Source organism: Saccoglossus kowalevskii, chromosome 19 (genome assembly GCF_978046115.1).
Source record: "Saccoglossus kowalevskii chromosome 19, keSacKowa6.1, whole genome shotgun sequence".
Taxonomy (NCBI): Eukaryota; Metazoa; Hemichordata; class Enteropneusta; family Harrimaniidae; genus Saccoglossus; species Saccoglossus kowalevskii.
Window position 1 is genome coordinate 32,724,619 of NC_140659.1, and position 18,466 is coordinate 32,743,084.

At 35.8% G+C, this 18,466-nt stretch overlaps 1 protein-coding gene across 9 annotated transcripts in view; it reads right to left on the reverse strand.

Annotated features, from left to right (window-relative positions):
- Window positions 1-8,234: 8,234 nt before the first annotated feature.
- LOC102802108 (uncharacterized) overlaps window positions 8,235-18,466 on the reverse strand; it is a 48,631-nt gene continuing 38,399 nt past the window's right edge. For all 9 annotated transcript variants that reach the window (XM_085493552.1, XM_085493555.1, XM_085493556.1 and 6 more), the window contains exons 11-17: window positions 15,432-15,525; window positions 14,679-14,825; window positions 14,385-14,469; window positions 13,887-14,046; window positions 13,571-13,696; window positions 13,008-13,164; window positions 8,235-12,194 (exon numbers count right to left, since the gene is read on the reverse strand). In XM_085493552.1, the coding sequence (XP_085349678.1) occupies window positions 9,337-12,194; window positions 13,008-13,164; window positions 13,571-13,696; window positions 13,887-14,046; window positions 14,385-14,469; window positions 14,679-14,825; window positions 15,432-15,525 (3,627 nt within the window). In that variant the 3' untranslated portion in view covers window positions 8,235-9,336. The remainder of the gene's footprint in view (window positions 12,195-13,007; window positions 13,165-13,570; window positions 13,697-13,886; window positions 14,047-14,384; window positions 14,470-14,678; window positions 14,826-15,431; window positions 15,526-18,466) is intronic.

Sequence of the window (18,466 nt, forward strand, 5' to 3'; positions counted from 1 at the left end):
TTCAAAATATTGAAACCATGCACTGTGGCATTACAAAATGTGCGTACTGTCAACAGTGTTCAAAATAATGAAGCCATGCCCTGTGGCATTACAAAATGTGCGTACTGTCTACAGTGTTCAAAATATTGAACCATGTACTGTGGCATTACAAAATGAGTGTACTGTCAACAGTGTTCAAAATATTGAACCATGCACTGTGGCATTACAAAGTGTGTGTACTGTCTACAGTGTTCAAAATATTGAACCATGTACTGTGGCATTACAAAATGAGTGTACTGTCAACAGTGTTCAAAATATTAAACCATGCACTGTGGCATTACAAAATGTGTGTACTGTCTACAATGTTCAAAATATTGAAGCCATGCACTGTGGCATTACAAAATGTGTGTACTGTCTACAGTGTTCAAAATATTCAACCATGCACTGTGGCATTACAAAATGTGTGTACTGTCTACAGTGTTCAAAATATTCAACCATGCACTGTGGCATTACGAAATGTGTATACTGTCAACAGTGTTCAACATATTGAACCATGCACTGTGGCATTACAAAATGTGTTTACTAATTCAACAGTGTTCAAAATATTGAACCATGCACTGTGGCATTACAAAATGTGTTTACTAATTCAACAGTGTTCAAAATATTGAACCATGCACCATGGCATTACAAAATGTGCGTACTGTCAACAGTGTTCAAAATATTGAAACCATGCACCATGGCATTACAAAATGTGTGTATTGTCTACAGTGTTCAAAATATTGAAGCCATGCACTGTGGCATTACAAAATGTGTATACTGTCAACAGTGTTCAAAATAATGAAGCCATGCACTGTGGCATTACAAAATGTGTGTACTGTCAACAGTGTTCAAAATATTGAACCATGCACTGTGGCATTACAAAATGTGTGTATTGTCTACAGTGTTCAAAATATTGAAGCCATGCACTGTGGCATTACAAAATGTGTGTACTGTCTACAGTGTTCAAAATATTCAACCATGCACTGTGGCATTACAAAATGTTTGTACTGTCTACAGTGTTCAAAATAATGAAACCATGCACCATGGCATTACAAAATGTGTGTACTGTCAACAGTGTTCAAAATATTGAAACCATGCACTGTGGCATTACAATATGTGCGTACTGTCAACAGTGTTCAAAATATTGAAACCATGCACCATGGCATTACAAAATGAGTGTACTGTCAGCAGTGTTCAAAATATTGAACCATGCACTGTGGCATTACAAAATGTGTATACTGTCGATAGTGTTCAAAATATTGAAACCATGCACTGTGGCATTACAAAATGTGCGTACTGTCAACAGTGTTCAAATATTGAAAACATGCACCATGGCATTACAAAATGTGTGTACTGTCAACAGTGTTCAAAATATTGAAACCATGCACCATGGCATTACAAAATGTGCGTACTGTCAACAGTGTTCAAAATATTGAAACCATGCACCATGGCATTACAAAATGTGTATACTGTGAACAGTGTTCAAAATATTGAAACCATGCGCTGTGGCATTACAAAATGTGCGCACTGTCTACAGTGTTCAAAATATTGAAGCCATGCACTGTGGCATTACAAAATGTGTGTACTGTCTACAGTGGTCAAAATATTGAAACCATGCACTGTGGCATTACAAAATGAGTGTACTGTCAACAGTGTTAAAAATATTGAAACCATGCACTGTGGCATTACAAAATGTGTATACTGTCAACAGTGTTCAAAATATTCAACCATGCACTGTGGCATTACAAAATGTGTTTACTAATTCAACAGTGTTCAAAATATTGAACCATGCACCATGGCATTACAAAATATGCATACTGTCAACAGTGTTCAAAATATTGAAACCATGCACCATGGCATTACAAAATGAGTGTACTGTCAGCAGTGTTCAAAATATTGAACCATGCACTGTGGCATTACAAAATGTGTATACTGTCGATAGTGTTCAAAATATTGAAACCATGCACTGTGGCATTACAAAATGTGCGTACTGTCAACAGTGTTCAAATATTGAAAACATGCACCATGGCATTACAAAATGTGTGTACTGTCAACAGTGTTCAAAATATTGAAACCATGCACCATGGCATTACAAAATGTGCGTACTGTCAACAGTGTTCAAAATATTGAAACCATGCACCATGGCATTACAAAATGTGTATACTGTGAACAGTGTTCAAAATATTGAAACCATGCACTGTGGCATTACAAAATGTGCGTACTGTCAACAGTGTTCAAAATAATGAAGCCATGCCCTGTGGCATTACAAAATGTGCGTACTGTCTACAGTGTTCAAAATATTGAACCATGTACTGTGGCATTACAAAATGAGTGTACTGTCAACAGTGTTCAAAATATTGAACCATGCACTGTGGCATTACAAAGTGTGTGTACTGTCTACAGTGTTCAAAATATTGAACCATGTACTGTGGCATTACAAAATGAGTGTACTGTCAACAGTGTTCAAAATATTAAACCATGCACTGTGGCATTACAAAATGTGTGTACTGTCTACAATGTTCAAAATATTGAAGCCATGCACTGTGGCATTACAAAATGTGTGTACTGTCTACAGTGTTCAAAATATTCAACCATGCACTGTGGCATTACAAAATGTGTGTACTGTCTACAGTGTTCAAAATATTCAACCATGCACTGTGGCATTACGAAATGTGTATACTGTCAACAGTGTTCAACATATTGAACCATGCACTGTGGCATTACAAAATGTGTTTACTAATTCAACAGTGTTCAAAATATTGAACCATGCACTGTGGCATTACAAAATGTGTTTACTAATTCAACAGTGTTCAAAATATTGAACCATGCACCATGGCATTACAAAATGTGCGTACTGTCAACAGTGTTCAAAATATTGAAACCATGCACCATGGCATTACAAAATGTGTGTATTGTCTACAGTGTTCAAAATATTGAAGCCATGCACTGTGGCATTACAAAATGTGTATACTGTCAACAGTGTTCAAAATAATGAAGCCATGCACTGTGGCATTACAAAATGTGTGTACTGTCAACAGTGTTCAAAATATTGAACCATGCACTGTGGCATTACAAAATGTGTGTATTGTCTACAGTGTTCAAAATATTGAAGCCATGCACTGTGGCATTACAAAATGTGTGTACTGTCTACAGTGGTCAAAATATTGAAACCATGCACTGTGGCATTACAAAATGAGTGTACTGTCAACAGTGTTAAAAATATTGAAACCATGCACTGTGGCATTACAAAATGTGTTTACTAATTCAACAGTGTTCAAAATATTGAACCATGCACCATGGCATTACAAAATATGCATACTGTCAACAGTGTTCAAAATATTGAAACCATGCACCATGGCATTACAAAATGTGTATCCTGTCGATAGTGTTCAAAATATTGAAACCATGCACTGTGGCATTACAAAATGTGCGTACTGTCAACAGTGTTCAAAATATTGAACCATGCACTGTGGCATTACAAAATGTGTGTTCTGTCAACAGTGTTCAAAATATTGAAACCATGCACCGTGGATTACAAAATGTGTGTACTGTCAACAGTGTTCAAAATATTGAAACCATGCACTGTGGATTACAAAATGTGTGAACTATTCAACAGTGTTCAAAATATTGAAAAATGCACTGTGGCATTACAAAATGCGTGTACTGTCTACAGTGTTCAAAATATTGAAACCATGCACTGTGTATTGCAAAATGTGCGTACTGTCAACAGTGTTCAAAATATTTAAACCATGCACCATGGCATTACAAAATGTGTATACTGTGAACAGTGTTCAAAATATTGAAACAATGCGCTGTGGCATTACAAAATGTGCGTACTTTGAACAGTGTTCAAAATAATGAAGCCATGCACTGTGGCATTACAAAATGTGTGTACTGTCTACAGTGTTCAAAATATTGAACCATGCACTGTGGCATTACAAAATGAGTGTACTGTCAACAGTGTTCAAAATATTGAACCATGCACTGTGGCATTACAAAATGTGTGTACTGTATAGTGTGTTCAAAATATTGAAACCATGCACTGTGGCATTACAAAATGTGTGTACTGTCAACAGTGTTCAAAATATTCAACCATGCACTGTGGCATTACAAAATGTGTATACTGTCAACAGTGTTCAAAATATTGAACCATGCACTGTGGCATTACAAAATGCGTGTACTGTCAACAGTGTTCAAAATACTGAAACCATGCACTGTGGCATTACAAAATGTGCGTACTGTCAACAGTGTTCAAAATATTGAACCATGCACTGTGGCATTACAAAATGTGTATACTGTCTACAGTGTTCAAAATATTGAAACCATGCACTGTGGCATTACAAAAATCATGTACTGTCAACAGTGTTCAAAATATTGAAACCATGCACTGTGGCATTACAAAATGTGTGTACTGTCAACCGTGTTCAAAATATTGAAACCATGCACCATGGCATTACAAAATGTGCGTACTGTCAACAGTGTTCAAAATATTGAAACCATGCACCATGGCATTACAAAATGTGCGTACTGTCAACAGTGTTCAAATATTGAAACCATGCACCATGGCATTACAAAATGTGTGTACTGTCAACAGTGTTCAAAATATTGAAACCATGCACCATGGCATTACAAAATGTGCGTACTGTCAACAGTGTTCAAAATATTGAAACCATGCACCATGGCATTACAAAATGTGTATACTGTGAACAGTGTTCAAAATATTGAAACCATGCCCTGTGGCATTACAAAATGTGCGTACTGTCTACAGTGTTCAAAATATTGAACCATGTACTGTGGCATTACAAAATGAGTGTACTGTCAACAGTGTTCAAAATATTGAACCATGCACTGTGGCATTACAAAGTGTGTGTACTGTCTACAGTGTTCAAAATATTGAACCATGTACTGTGGCATTACAAAATGAGTGTACTGTCAACAGTGTTCAAAATATTAAACCATGCACTGTGGCATTACAAAATGTGTGTACTGTCTACAATGTTCAAAATATTGAAGCCATGCACTGTGGCATTACAAAATGTGTGTACTGTCTACAGTGTTCAAAATATTCAACCATGCACTGTGGCATTACGAAATGTGTATACTGTCAACAGTGTTCAACATATTGAACCATGCACTGTGGCATTACAAAATGTGTTTACTAATTCAACAGTGTTCAAAATATTGAACCATGCACTGTGGCATTACAAAATGTGTTTACTAATTCAACAGTGTTCAAAATATTGAACCATGCACCATGGCATTACAAAATGTGCGTACTGTCAACAGTGTTCAAAATATTGAAACCATGCACCATGGCATTACAAAATGTGTGTATTGTCTACAGTGTTCAAAATATTGAAGCCATGCACTGTGGCATTACAAAATGTGTGTATTGTCTACAGTGTTCAAAATATTGAAGCCATGCACTGTGGCATTACAAAATGTGTGTACTGTCTACAGTGTTCAAAATATTCAACCATGCACTGTGGCAGTACAAAATGTTTGTACTGTCTACAGTGTTCAAAATAATGAAACCATGCACCATGGCATTACAAAATGTGTGTACTGTCAACAGTGTTCAAAATATTGAAACCATGCACTGTGGCATTACAAAATGTGCGTACTGTCAACAGTGTTCAAAATATTGAAACCATGCACCATGGCATTACAAAATGAGTGTACTGTCAGCAGTGTTCAAAATATTGAACCATGCACTGTGGCATTACAAAATGTGTATACTGTCGATAGTGTTCAAAATATTGAAACCATGCACTGTGGCATTACAAAATGTGCGTACTGTCAACAGTGTTCAAATATTGAAAACATGCACCATGGCATTACAAAATGTGTGTACTGTCAACAGTGTTCAAAATATTGAAACCATGCACCATGGCATTACAAAATGTGCGTACTGTCAACAGTGTTCAAAATATTGAAACCATGCACCATGGCATTACAAAATGTGTATACTGTGAACAGTGTTCAAAATATTGAAACCATGCACTGTGGCATTACAAAATGTGCGTACTGTCAACAGTGTTCAAAATAATGAAGCCATGCACTGTGGCATTACAAAATGTGTGTTCTGTCTACAGTGGTCAAAATATTGAAATCATGCACTGTGGCATTACAAAATGAGTGTACTGTCAACAGTGTTAAAAATATTGAAACCATGCACTGTGGCATTACAAAATGTGTGTACTGTCAACAGTGTTCAAAATATTTGAACCATGCACTGTGGCATTACAAAATGTGTATACTGTCGATAGTGTTCAAAATATTGAAACCATGCACTGTGGCATTACAAAATGTGTATACTGTCAACAGTGTTCAAAATATTGAACCATGCACTGTGGCATTACAAAAATCATGTACTGTCAACAGTGTTCAAAATATTGAAACCATGCACTGTGGCATTACAAAATGCGCGTACTTTCAACAGTGTTCAAAATATTGAAACCATGACATTACAAAATGTGTGTACTGTCAACAGTGTTCAATATATTGAAACCATGCACTGTGGCATTACAAAATGTGCGTACTGTCAACAGTGTTCAAAATATTGAAACCATGCACTGTGGCATCACAAAATGTGTGTACTGTCAACAGTGTTCAAAATATTGAAACCATGCACCATGGCATTACAAAATGTGTATACTGTCGATAGTGTTCAAAATATTGAAACCATGCACTGTGGCATTACAAAATGTGCGTACTGTCAACAGTGTTCAAAATATTGAAACCATGCACCATGGCATTACAAAATGTGCGTACTGTCAACAGTGTTCAAAATATTGAAACCATGCACCATGGCATTACAAAATGTGTATACTGTCGATAGTGTTCAAAATATTGAAACCATGCACTGTGGCATTACAAAATGTGCATACTGTCAACAGTGTTCAAATTATTGAAGCCATGCACTGTGGCATTACAAAATGTGTGTATTGTCAACAGTGTTCAATATATTGAAACCATGCACTGTGGCATTACAAAATGTGTGTATTGTCTACAGTGTTCAAAATATTGAAGCCATGCACTGTGGCATTACAAAATGTGTGTACTGTCTACAGTGTTCAAAATATTCAACCATGCACTGTGGCATTACAAAATGTGTGTACTGTCTACAGTGTTCAAAATATTGAAGCCATGCACTGTGGCATTACAAAATGTGTGTACTGTCTACAGTGTTCAAAATATTCAACCATGCACTGTGGCATTACAAAATGTGTATACTGTCAACAGTGTTCAAAATATTGAACCATGTACTGTGGCATTACAAAATGTGTATACTGTCGATAGTGTTCAAAATATTGAAACCATGCACTGTGGCATTACAAAATGTGTATACTGTGAACAGTGTTCAAAATATTGAAACCATGCACTGTGGCATTACAAAATGTGTATATTGTCAACAGTGTTCAAAATATTGAAACCATGCACTGTGGCATTACAAAATGAGTGTACTGTAAACAGTGTTCAAAATATTGAACCATGCACTGTGGCATTACAAAATGTGTATACTGTCGATAGTGTTCAAAATATTGAAACCATGCACTGTGGCATTACAAAATGCGCGTACTTTCAACAGTGTTCAAAATATTGAAACCATGACATTACAAAATGTGTGTACTGTCAACAGTGTTCAATATATTGAAACCATTCACTGTGGCATTACAAAATGTGTGTACTGTCAACAGTGTTCAAAATATTGAAACCATGCACCATGGCATTACAAAATGTGTATACTGTGAACAGTGTTCAAAATATTGAAACCATGCACTGTGGCATTTCAAAATGTGCGTACTGACAAGTGTTCAAAATATTGAAGCCATGCACTGTGGCATTACAAAATGTGTGTACTGTCGATAGTGTTCAAAATATTGAAACCATGCACTATGGCATTACAAAATGCGCGTACTGTCAACAGTGTTCAAAATATTGAAACCATGCACCATGGCATTACAAAATGTGTGTACTGTCGATAGTGTTCAAAATATTGAAACCATGCACTGTGGCATTACAAAATGTGTGTACTGTCAACAGTCTTCAAAATATTGGAACCATGCACCATGGCATTACAAAATGCATGTATAATTTTATATTAACTTGGGTTTTGAGTGTGAAGGTTTCACTATACCTGGGAGAGGGAGAGACAAAGTGTCCCTTGTTAGAACATCCACTCACAGGAACATAACATTATAGTACAGCAAACGTGCATTGTAAGAATGTATATAATTTATTTTCAATAACAATATAGTGTACAAGGCAGATGAAACTAAAGTGTTTCTGGCTAGACAGATAACTCACAAAATAAGCGCAAGTCTGCTTTTTTCAAAAGACAACTATTCTCAAAGATATTCACTTTGACAATTGGTGTATGAAACAAAATTGACAATTCTTGGTACAGTTTAATGCAATGACACCTAAATCATAAAGATCCAAACCTTACTCATTTGCATAAACACCATAAATACAAAGGACATCACGACTCAGGCTGCCACTGAAATTATGGTAGTTTACGAAAAGACGAACATTCATACTGAATGATTTTTTTCACTTCATTGCAAGGCATAGGTGGCAAAACTGAATTGAGAAAATGGTTTATGATAATGAGTAAGGGAATGGGTGTCTGTATACCCATTTTCAGAAATGACATAACTGGAGATTAAATGGACATGTTTAGTATACACACAAGATGAGTTCAATGACTCAAAATATTCAATTTACAAGAAAGATAGTCCAAATAAAATGTGTTCATATCATGAGAAAATGATGAACAGAAAGAGGATCTGAGTTCTGAGACAATTGTTTAAGGACAGCTCTGCTGCAACAAAGGTTCTAAAAAAACATAAAAGTACACACACAAACAATTCATTTGTTGACAAGCACAAAATACAACTTTGCAGAAATTCACAAAAACTATCCTCTGAAAAATTTTGGAAATAATACTAGACACACAGAATAGGTGGTCATTCACATCACGATAACATTTTATAGTATGTACAAGTATAAGGCTAAAAAGTCTTGAAACCACGCAGAGAAAGTGAAAATTCTTTATCTACAGTATTGAAAAAACAAATCTTGTGTTTTTATTTCATTTTCTCTTTTACATTCTGTATAACATAATTTGGTCTTAGCTGATAAAGAAGGAATTTCATACTCCATAGCAGCAGATTTTACAAAATATACATCAAGAAAAATAATAACTAAGACTTAAGAAAATAACTTAAGTCTTTCAATCAGTGTTCATTAATATCAAGCCAAATCAAAGACAATAAATAAGGTTACAATCTATTAATATTAAATTTGCAAGTTTCACCGTCGCATAACTGTCTGTCCACCAACCTGGTGGTTTATTATACTGTATTGTGGGTAAACAGTCCTATTGGCATGGTAACGATTTGAGTTTGGGACACCAATTGGTGGTTGTGTAACAACTCCCATCTGCATGGGAACCTGATGCTGCTCCAAGTATGGGGGGTTACTATGGTAACTATTATTGACCGGTTGATGGTGCATTTGGTGGTAACCATTGTAATTTGGTATATAGTTATAGGTATTTGTGTTGCCTGTGGGCTGTTGATGGTGAAGTTGTTGCTGAGGCTGCTGATGTTGCACTTGGGGTTGTGCCTGATGCTGCGATTGTTGATGTTTATAATGGTGTATTGTATGAGAGCTTGCTCTTTGCTGTTGATACTGTGATGGCTGTGAAAGTGGCCGACTTACAGGTGCCTGCATAGTTGTAAATTGTGGGGGTGCACTAGCAACACGCTGCTGTTGGTGCTGTTGGTGATGATGATGATGATGCTGTTGCTGCTGTTGTTGTTGCTGCTGCTGTTGCTGTTGTTGCTGTTGCTGTTGCTGTTGATGATGGTGTTGTTGGTGGTGCATGCTTCTTTGAGGTTGTTGGTGGTGATGGTTCATTACTGGTTGAGGCGTTAATGATTGCTGTGGTTGCTGCATTTGCTGTGGTTGCTGCTGCTGTAGCATGTTATTTTGAACAAGCATACCATTATGCGACTGCATCACCATGCCATGAATATTGTTCGGCATTTGTGATTGTAAATGTGGCAACCGTTGCAATGGGGGAGTGTGAGTAATAGGGGGAGTCATGTTTCTTTGCAATGATGGCGGCGGTGTCATATTAGGTGAGGGACTTGAATTCGGTGGCGGCGTAAGATTTGGGTTAGTATGAGGCGACTGTGGCACTTTTAGGTCACTATCCTGCATTATACCATTTGTCAATTGTTGTAACTTGGCCAAACTACAGCTGGTACTAGGTGCTGATGGTGGTTCAATCTGAGCTGGACGTGGGCTAGTACTATACAGCATGTTATTGTTCGAGCTATTTTCATTTTGCGATCCTGGTAGAGGATCAGTATATACCACTTGTGGACTGTTTCCTTGAACCTGTGAGCTATTTGAATGTGGACTCTGTAGTGTTGCCTGTGGGTGAGGACTACTTGAAGCTGGCATTGGGCTTTGCATTTGTACTTGTGATCCATTGGCATGTGGACTGTGCATCTGAACTTGTGGGCTTCCTGCATGTGGGCTATGCATGGCTCTTTGAGGACTATTCATTTGTACCTGTGGACTTGGAGCATGAGGGCTACTCATCTGTACTTGAGGACTCATAGGAACTTGAGGACTGCTGGCACCAAATTGTGGACTACTACCATGATGTAAAGGGGGAGGAGGTGGTGGTGGTGGAGGAGGAGGTGCAGCACTCCGGGGACCATGCAATGGTGCACTTGTAAGATTAACTTGAGCAGTTGTTACAGGACTACTGTCTAGACAAGTCTGTGTTTGAGACGGCGGAGGTGGCGGCGGTGGTGGTGGGGGAGGAGGCGCTGCATCATTGTCAAACAATGTTTCCGCTATTTCCATACAAGGCTTGACAGGACTATGTGTTGGATTACTACAAGATGGAAAATTCTGTGACACCATGGCACAGTCAGGAGCTGATATATCATCATTATCAAGCGCAGTTTCAGCTTCAGACCGGTAATTGGTCTCCTCGTTAGAGTCGTTGAATGAATTAGCAGGTTCCTCATCGTTTTCCTCATCTACCTCCTCCAAAGCTTCAGCAGCTTGTAAATTACTCACAGCTTCACCAGTCTCTTCAGTCTCCTCTACTGAGGGCTCACGAAAGTCACGAAAATTCTCTCCCACATTTTGTTTGTTTACTTCTTTTTGAGATTTATTCACTGCACTCTCTTGTTCCAACTGTGGCATTTCTAAATCCTCATCATCACCACTTTCATTGCTATCAGCATCATTATTTTCTACATCTTTTTGTTCACTCACTTTTTTGTCATCCTGCTTTGTAACTGAAATTCCATCATGATCATCTTGTCCTTCATTCTCAACCTCAGACTTATCCTCATTTAGCTCCTGATCTTCCTCTCCATTTTCGTCCTCGTCCTGTCTTTTTTCCATTTCCTCCTCCTCCCCCTCCTCGTTTTTTGACTGCTGTTTATTCTCTTCTTCATTTTTGTTTTCTTCTTTGTCACAGTCATTGCTGCCTATCGTTTCAGACAACTCCTCCTTTTCCTCCTCACAATTGCTGTTTTCATTACAATCACTATCAACATGATTATTAACACTCTCCTCCTGTTTCCTTTCTTCATCTTTGCTGTCATCTGTATCTTTATCCTGGCCATCAATATCTTTATTTTCAACATCATTTTTCTCTTCTGTATCAGAAGCTTCAAGAGACAACTCATCCTCATCCATATTATCCTGTTTTGGTTTCTTGACAGAATCTTCCTGAGTGCTGTTTACTTTCCCATCATCATCATTTATATGGATTCTACGTTTGGGTGGGCGACCCTGTTTTTTGGATGGCCGCCTGAAAAAGGAGCCCCGTTTGACCCCCTTTGGCCACCCACGTTTACGTTTGACAGGGGTCATGGGCTTGTCGTTTTTTGGCACCTCTGAATCAACATCATCTTCATCTTCATCAACATCATCATCCTCCTCCTCATCATCATCAGTTTTATTGACAGAATCTGCACTATTTGCTTTCTTGTCATCTTCAACCATTTCAGCAATTTCTTTTTCCTCACTTACAAGATCTTCAATTTCTTTGTCTTCTTGTTTACTTTTCTTTTCTGGAGGCTCCTCCTTATTTTCAACCTTGGCATGTACCAATTCTGGACCGTTCTCACAAACTAAAAAGAACAAACAAAATAAATAGAATATAAAGTTTTCAGTAAACAAACAACAAGCAGCTCCGCTGTTTAGCAATGCACATTTCAAATAGAAACTTGAAGATATCAACACAAAATGAACAAATTGAGAGAGGTCCACCTGTAGTACACATATGTGTAAATTCAAAATGACGAAAAAATTCACCAAAATCTAAAATTAAAATATACCATCATGAAATGGAAATATCTAAGTGAGGTCTACCCAAGGTACATAAACACCAAGTATCAAGGCAATCAGGCTTGTAGTTGTCAAGAAGAAGTCGAAAAAGTAAAAAGTTGATGCAGATGACTGATGCCAGACAATCATTCATATGATAAGCTCCGCTCGACAAAGTTGACAGCCGAGCTAAAAGTACACTTTCCTGTATTACAGAAAGACTTCAATTTATCATGGTACCTTCAAGTTTCAATAACACAACGACTTACTGAGCAATGAAGAGTTCTAAGATGAGCAAATCAGAAATTATTACAAACAAAAAGAAAATAGTGAGACCATTTCTTGTACATGTATTAATGTTTGTCATTCATGCTCAACAATGAAGCTACTTTGTTTTCTGCTGCGAGTATGTTAACTGTAGTTAACTGTAGTTAACAGCTTAGAACAGTAATTCCTATGATTGAGACATGGCAGTAAACAATGATGTATGTATTCAAGTTGGAATGTAATCGATCTAGGAATGCATATCCAGAATTTGTCTGAACTATCAACTTGTGTATTTCTCCAGACTCACTGCAAATTCTGTCGTCAATTGTGTATATGGCAATTAAACTTACCAGTGTCAATCATAGCTTGGTTTTCTTTCTCAGGAAGTGACACTACTGGGAGTAATGACTTTACTTTCGATTTGGGTTTTTTGGGTCGCTTCGTATCATGTCCCCAACCAGTTGCCCGCCGCCTCCTTTTACGGCCACGTTTCTTGTGTGGAAATGCCTATAATATATATGTATCCGAGTTAGGACTAAACCCCACAGTGCTGGCCCATTGATAACTTGCCACCTTGCATAAAAGTGTAAGAATTTTTTCATTTCAATAACATTAAATGAAATGCTTGAATACCATGGTCAAAGAAACACTGGAAACGATTATGAGAGAAAATGGAACATGCAACATTCATATACTGAGTAGAGAATGTCAGAGTGAGAAAGACAATCAAATTATACTTTTGTGCTCCACAATTTTGCATATTTTCATGTTTTTCTTTTTTGTTATTTTCTACAGGTATTGATCAAAATTTTGGGGAAAATAAAAAAAATGTACGTGGTTTTATTTTGTGAATAGTAAGAACAGTTGATGTTCTCTATAGATTTTTACATTTCCATCAGATGGCACTACTTGCCTTTGCTTGAGATCCATCATTGATGTCTTCTAAAACATCCTTGGTTTTATTTTTTACTACTTTTGGCTCATCATTAGCATGCCTGTCTTCTGCCAAACCATCGACTAATGCTCCCATCTTTTCAACCTGTTAATAAAAGTATGTTAGTTTTAGCCCAAAAATTTATAACTATTTCTACAATCATGGCACCATGGACTAAATAGAATTAAACCACTCAAAAAATATAATTTTAATTTTTCAACAACCTTCCTATTTTTTTCTTCTTACAATTCACCCACCTACATCATGCAATTAATAGATGGAATGAGGAAGTTACCTCTCTCTCAGCTTCTTTTTCTTCTTCAATGATAGCTGTACCACTAACTATAGGCGACCATCTCAAACTTTCTGAATCTAAATCTATTCTTCTTTCTTTCCATTTCTTTAATTTAGCCATATGTTCATTGATTACACTCCTACGTATGCTTAACACCACCCTGACAAAGGAACCACAGAATTGTAAATACAAATTAGCTTGTGCAGTGTGTAAAAACATTTGAAATCACACCAAAACAGGAAAGTTGCCAGACACAAATAAGTGAACTTGTGAATGCGACCTGGTAAGGAAATATAGCACAGTAATTTGATAAAAATAATACAAGTCACACAAATAGTTGGCTGAAAATTTAACATAATAGCAGAACTTTCCACAAAGCACTTATATACTTGTAGATAGATCTCATAAATTTGTACTGAATTATTTATTTATAGAACATTACAAAATTTCTTACGAGCAGTACATCTCAGTATTATTTCATGAAGTAGTAATACTTACTTCTCATTTATTCTTGCTACCATATTAAGACTTTGTAATGTTGCTGCTATATCATGTGGACACATACCTGTGGCTCGACTAATTGCTGTGAATAGGAAATGACATAAATACTGTCAAAGAACATGCTGCTAGTTGACCATCTTGACTTGATTGTGAAACAAATGTGTGAAGCTTGAACATAATCAGTGCAGGCATGTTACAGATACATGCACAATGCGTATGCATACACTAATAAATGTTTGGAAACAGTTTGGTATTACATGGATTATGTTAGGACCAGTGGATAGTAGGTACCTTTTATGGTGATGACTGTATTCTGATTTCTATGTAGATACTCTAATATTACACTCCTCCAGTATGCACCGTAACTGACTCTCCCCAAATCAGATAATGGTTTCTCTGGAGACCCTGGTTGACCTTCCCTTCTTGATAGCAGATAACCTGTAACACAAACCAAGCAATGCATTGAACATCAATTACAAAGCCATAGACGCTTCTGTCTTTGATCAATATAAAGAAGTCATACATAGACTCAAATTTTAACAATAATTCATACTCAAGCTATCATCATCATGAACCTGTACAAAATGTTAAATTTGTATGAACCCTGAACTGTAAAAAATTTTAATGAATTACAAGAAAATTTGTTTGGCCTAGCCTTAATGATGAAATGAGACAATTTAACACTACAAAGAGAAAGAAAATTGAGACCAAATAGTACAAGAATGTTTTAAGATCAAATCAAGACACACAATGAACATAATGATTGTTGTATTGTATGACTACATACATGTCATGTGTATATGAATGGATACATTTTTAAAAACCTGGGCACTAATAAAAAACAGTAATCAGCATTAGTGTACAGGTAGTGCGACAAAAGTTTAAAGCATGCCATTGAAAAGGGGTATAAATAAATAGTATTAATTTGAGCTACAAACATTTGCCAGACAAAACTATATAAAACATTTTCACTATCAAAGCAATACTTTGTCTGTTTGTTGTGGCTTCATCACTCACTACTTGCTTTGAAATGTGAAAACTTACTGAAATCTATGAGGAACCTTCCAAAGCCTCGTCTCTGATAAGGTGGCAGTGTCATAATGCACGAAACATTATACCTCTGTTGGCAGTGCTTCTCCTATAAAACACAATAATACCAGATTTTAATACTTTATATGATCAAGTTATTCAATATACTTCTTGTTTTTTGGACGAAGCACAGAGTACCATTATATACTGTATCTCTTTAAAATATTTGTTATTATATGCACCATGTGTCATTTCTGGTATGGCAAGCAAAGGTGAGCACATCTCAAAAAAAAAAAAAATGTAACTTACACTTTCGGTAAAGTTTCTTAAAGCCCCCACCCATAATCCAAACACTCTAACCCCAATTTAATTATATATGCACCGCTAGATAACTATACGAGGAGGACATATACAATTGAGGGGAGGATTAGGATTGAGTTACGGGCAAGGGGGCTTTAAGGTACTATTACTGCACCTTTCTGGATTCATATTGTTATTGTATAACCATGAAGCTAAAATGTACACCTTCCTGGTTATTGTACTAAGAAATTAAAGTTAAAATGACTTTTGGTTCCTCTAATGCACAAGTATAAATGCAATGTGCATAATTATAGCTTTAATCCTAGTCTGTACTAGCCTGTATTCTGAACGCATCTCAATAATGACTAATAAACTTACATTATTAAATACAAATTACAAATTGTAATGTACAGACCAATCTTAATTTTGATTTGTTGAAACATCACAATTCAAAAACGGTGGGGATACAAAGAATGAACAAAACTTTATTCAGTCACAGGTTATAATGTTTTTCAGTTGAATGCCTGTTCTGTTACGGTATCTATTATATCACAACAACATACATCAACAGAATGACACCATATGCAAGCAGCAGCTGTCACACACAATGAAAGGTGTAATCCCAAAGCACATGGTTCACATCATTTTATACTGGTAAATGGCATCTATTGTAGAATTTTATATATATATTAACAACTGGCATGACCTCATTTACAGACAAAATCAAATCTACCCAATAGAAAGCTTAGAAGAAGAAAAAGAATCTAAGAACTTTTTTGCTGATGGATATTAGGGGCAAAGATTGAAAGCACAACATTGATAATCAAAATAAGCTTATTAAATAAATTTAAACATTTCATACTGTAAGTATTCTGTATGAAATGAAGTATGAAGTACTGTATGAAATGAAGTGTTGTTTTGACAAAGTAGAATTTCAACTTGAGATATAGTTCAGATACATAATAAACTCAAAACAATTAGGTAATTATCAAGTTCATTTATTTGTGTATACTTTCAACATGCTAAGAACCTGCACATTAGCAACCGGACTATGTACCTTATTATTATGCAAATTAGTATATTATTTTTCATATATGTACACACACACAAAATTGATTTTTAGAAATTAGCAAATTGTAGCACCTGCAAGCCTGTAATGAATTTTATCAAATGATACAAGATATTTACAGAGAAAAATCTAAAAATTGGGTATTAGTGTTATGCAAATTGATAAAAAAAAAACACGATCCAAACAATGTTATCCTCAACACAACCACAGGTACGAAGTTCAATGAAATCTTAGAAGTGGTTCTATAATATAACCAGATATACTGAAAATTAAGTAATACAACTTAGGTAATTATTATAAACGGGTTTGAACACACCAAGTTTCACTGGAATTTCATGTGCGGTTGTTGAGAAATCTGTGGAACAGACATAAACATATGTACACACCAGATTGACCTTTACACAAAGATGTCAAATGATGGGGAACTATTTTTGTTTTATTAAAATAAACTATTACTACTAACGCTGCTCAGTAGGTTACACTCTGAGATCATTCCTAAAGCTTTACTGAAATCTTGTGAAATATTTAAACATAAAAATTCTATAAAATACTAAATTTAGGTATGAACAATTCTGACCAAAAATGGACAAGAACAATGATCATGATTACATAAAAAAATAAATGTTCTGTATTAATCTCAATGCCCCTTAGAGAATAACACAACATTAATTGTATAAAAGTTCCCAAAAACGGCAACATATCTAAGTAAGATTACGCAAGAAAAGTACTAGCCAACTTGTTTCTCAAATAATACTACAAATAGAATGATAAATATTAATTATATTATATCAACATTTCCATTTGCCTAAATACATCATTCTGATTGGTCAAGAATGCGTCTTCAGTTAATCATTGTTGTTTTATTAAAAATACTTAGAAAATAAAAATGAAAACAGTCAGTGAAGGAGCAATGGCATAAGAGGTTTGTTCACACAAGCTGAAATGAGACAATACACAAATTAGCTACTTGATTTGCAGTCATGGCTCCAATACTAACCATGTCTGCTTATTGCCCCAGGGTGCCTATGTACCAAATTTGATCAAAATCTGAGAAATTTTTGAGATTTTGCTTATACAGGCTAGGCTGAAATAATTAATATACAAATTAGCTACTTAATATGCACAGACAAGAACTCAAAACTAATCCTGTGCACATTAATCCCAAGGTTTAAACGATCGTCTCATTTGCATAAACTAATATTCATGACCAATGAAAAACTGGTCTTTTCAGTAAAACTGTGCTAAAATGCTTTCCTATAGTCATTATGGTCGATATAAATTGACTGATTCTATCATTAAAAACTGGAAAAATAATCGAAAAACTAATGTAAAAGTGTTTTGTTTTTTTTGAGACACGTTTTTGATTAGACTCTAGCAAACTGCTGAAAGTAACCACAGTTTTTTTTCTTTAATGTGATCATAGAAAGTCATGAAATTCATAGAGAATGCAGAAGGTCGTTGATATGTCCCTCTAGTACTATCGCTCAAAATGTTTTCAATAACTTTTACAAGTGACAAGTTACCTAATTAGTATGCATTTCAAGAAATCACTGTGTGTAAGCATGCACAGTTTGAAATAGAACAATTTTGAATGCAATAAAATCACACTTGGAACTCACTCCAGCAAGGAACTTGTAGTGTCAAACATTGAATTGTTTTACAGTATACATAATTTTAGAAC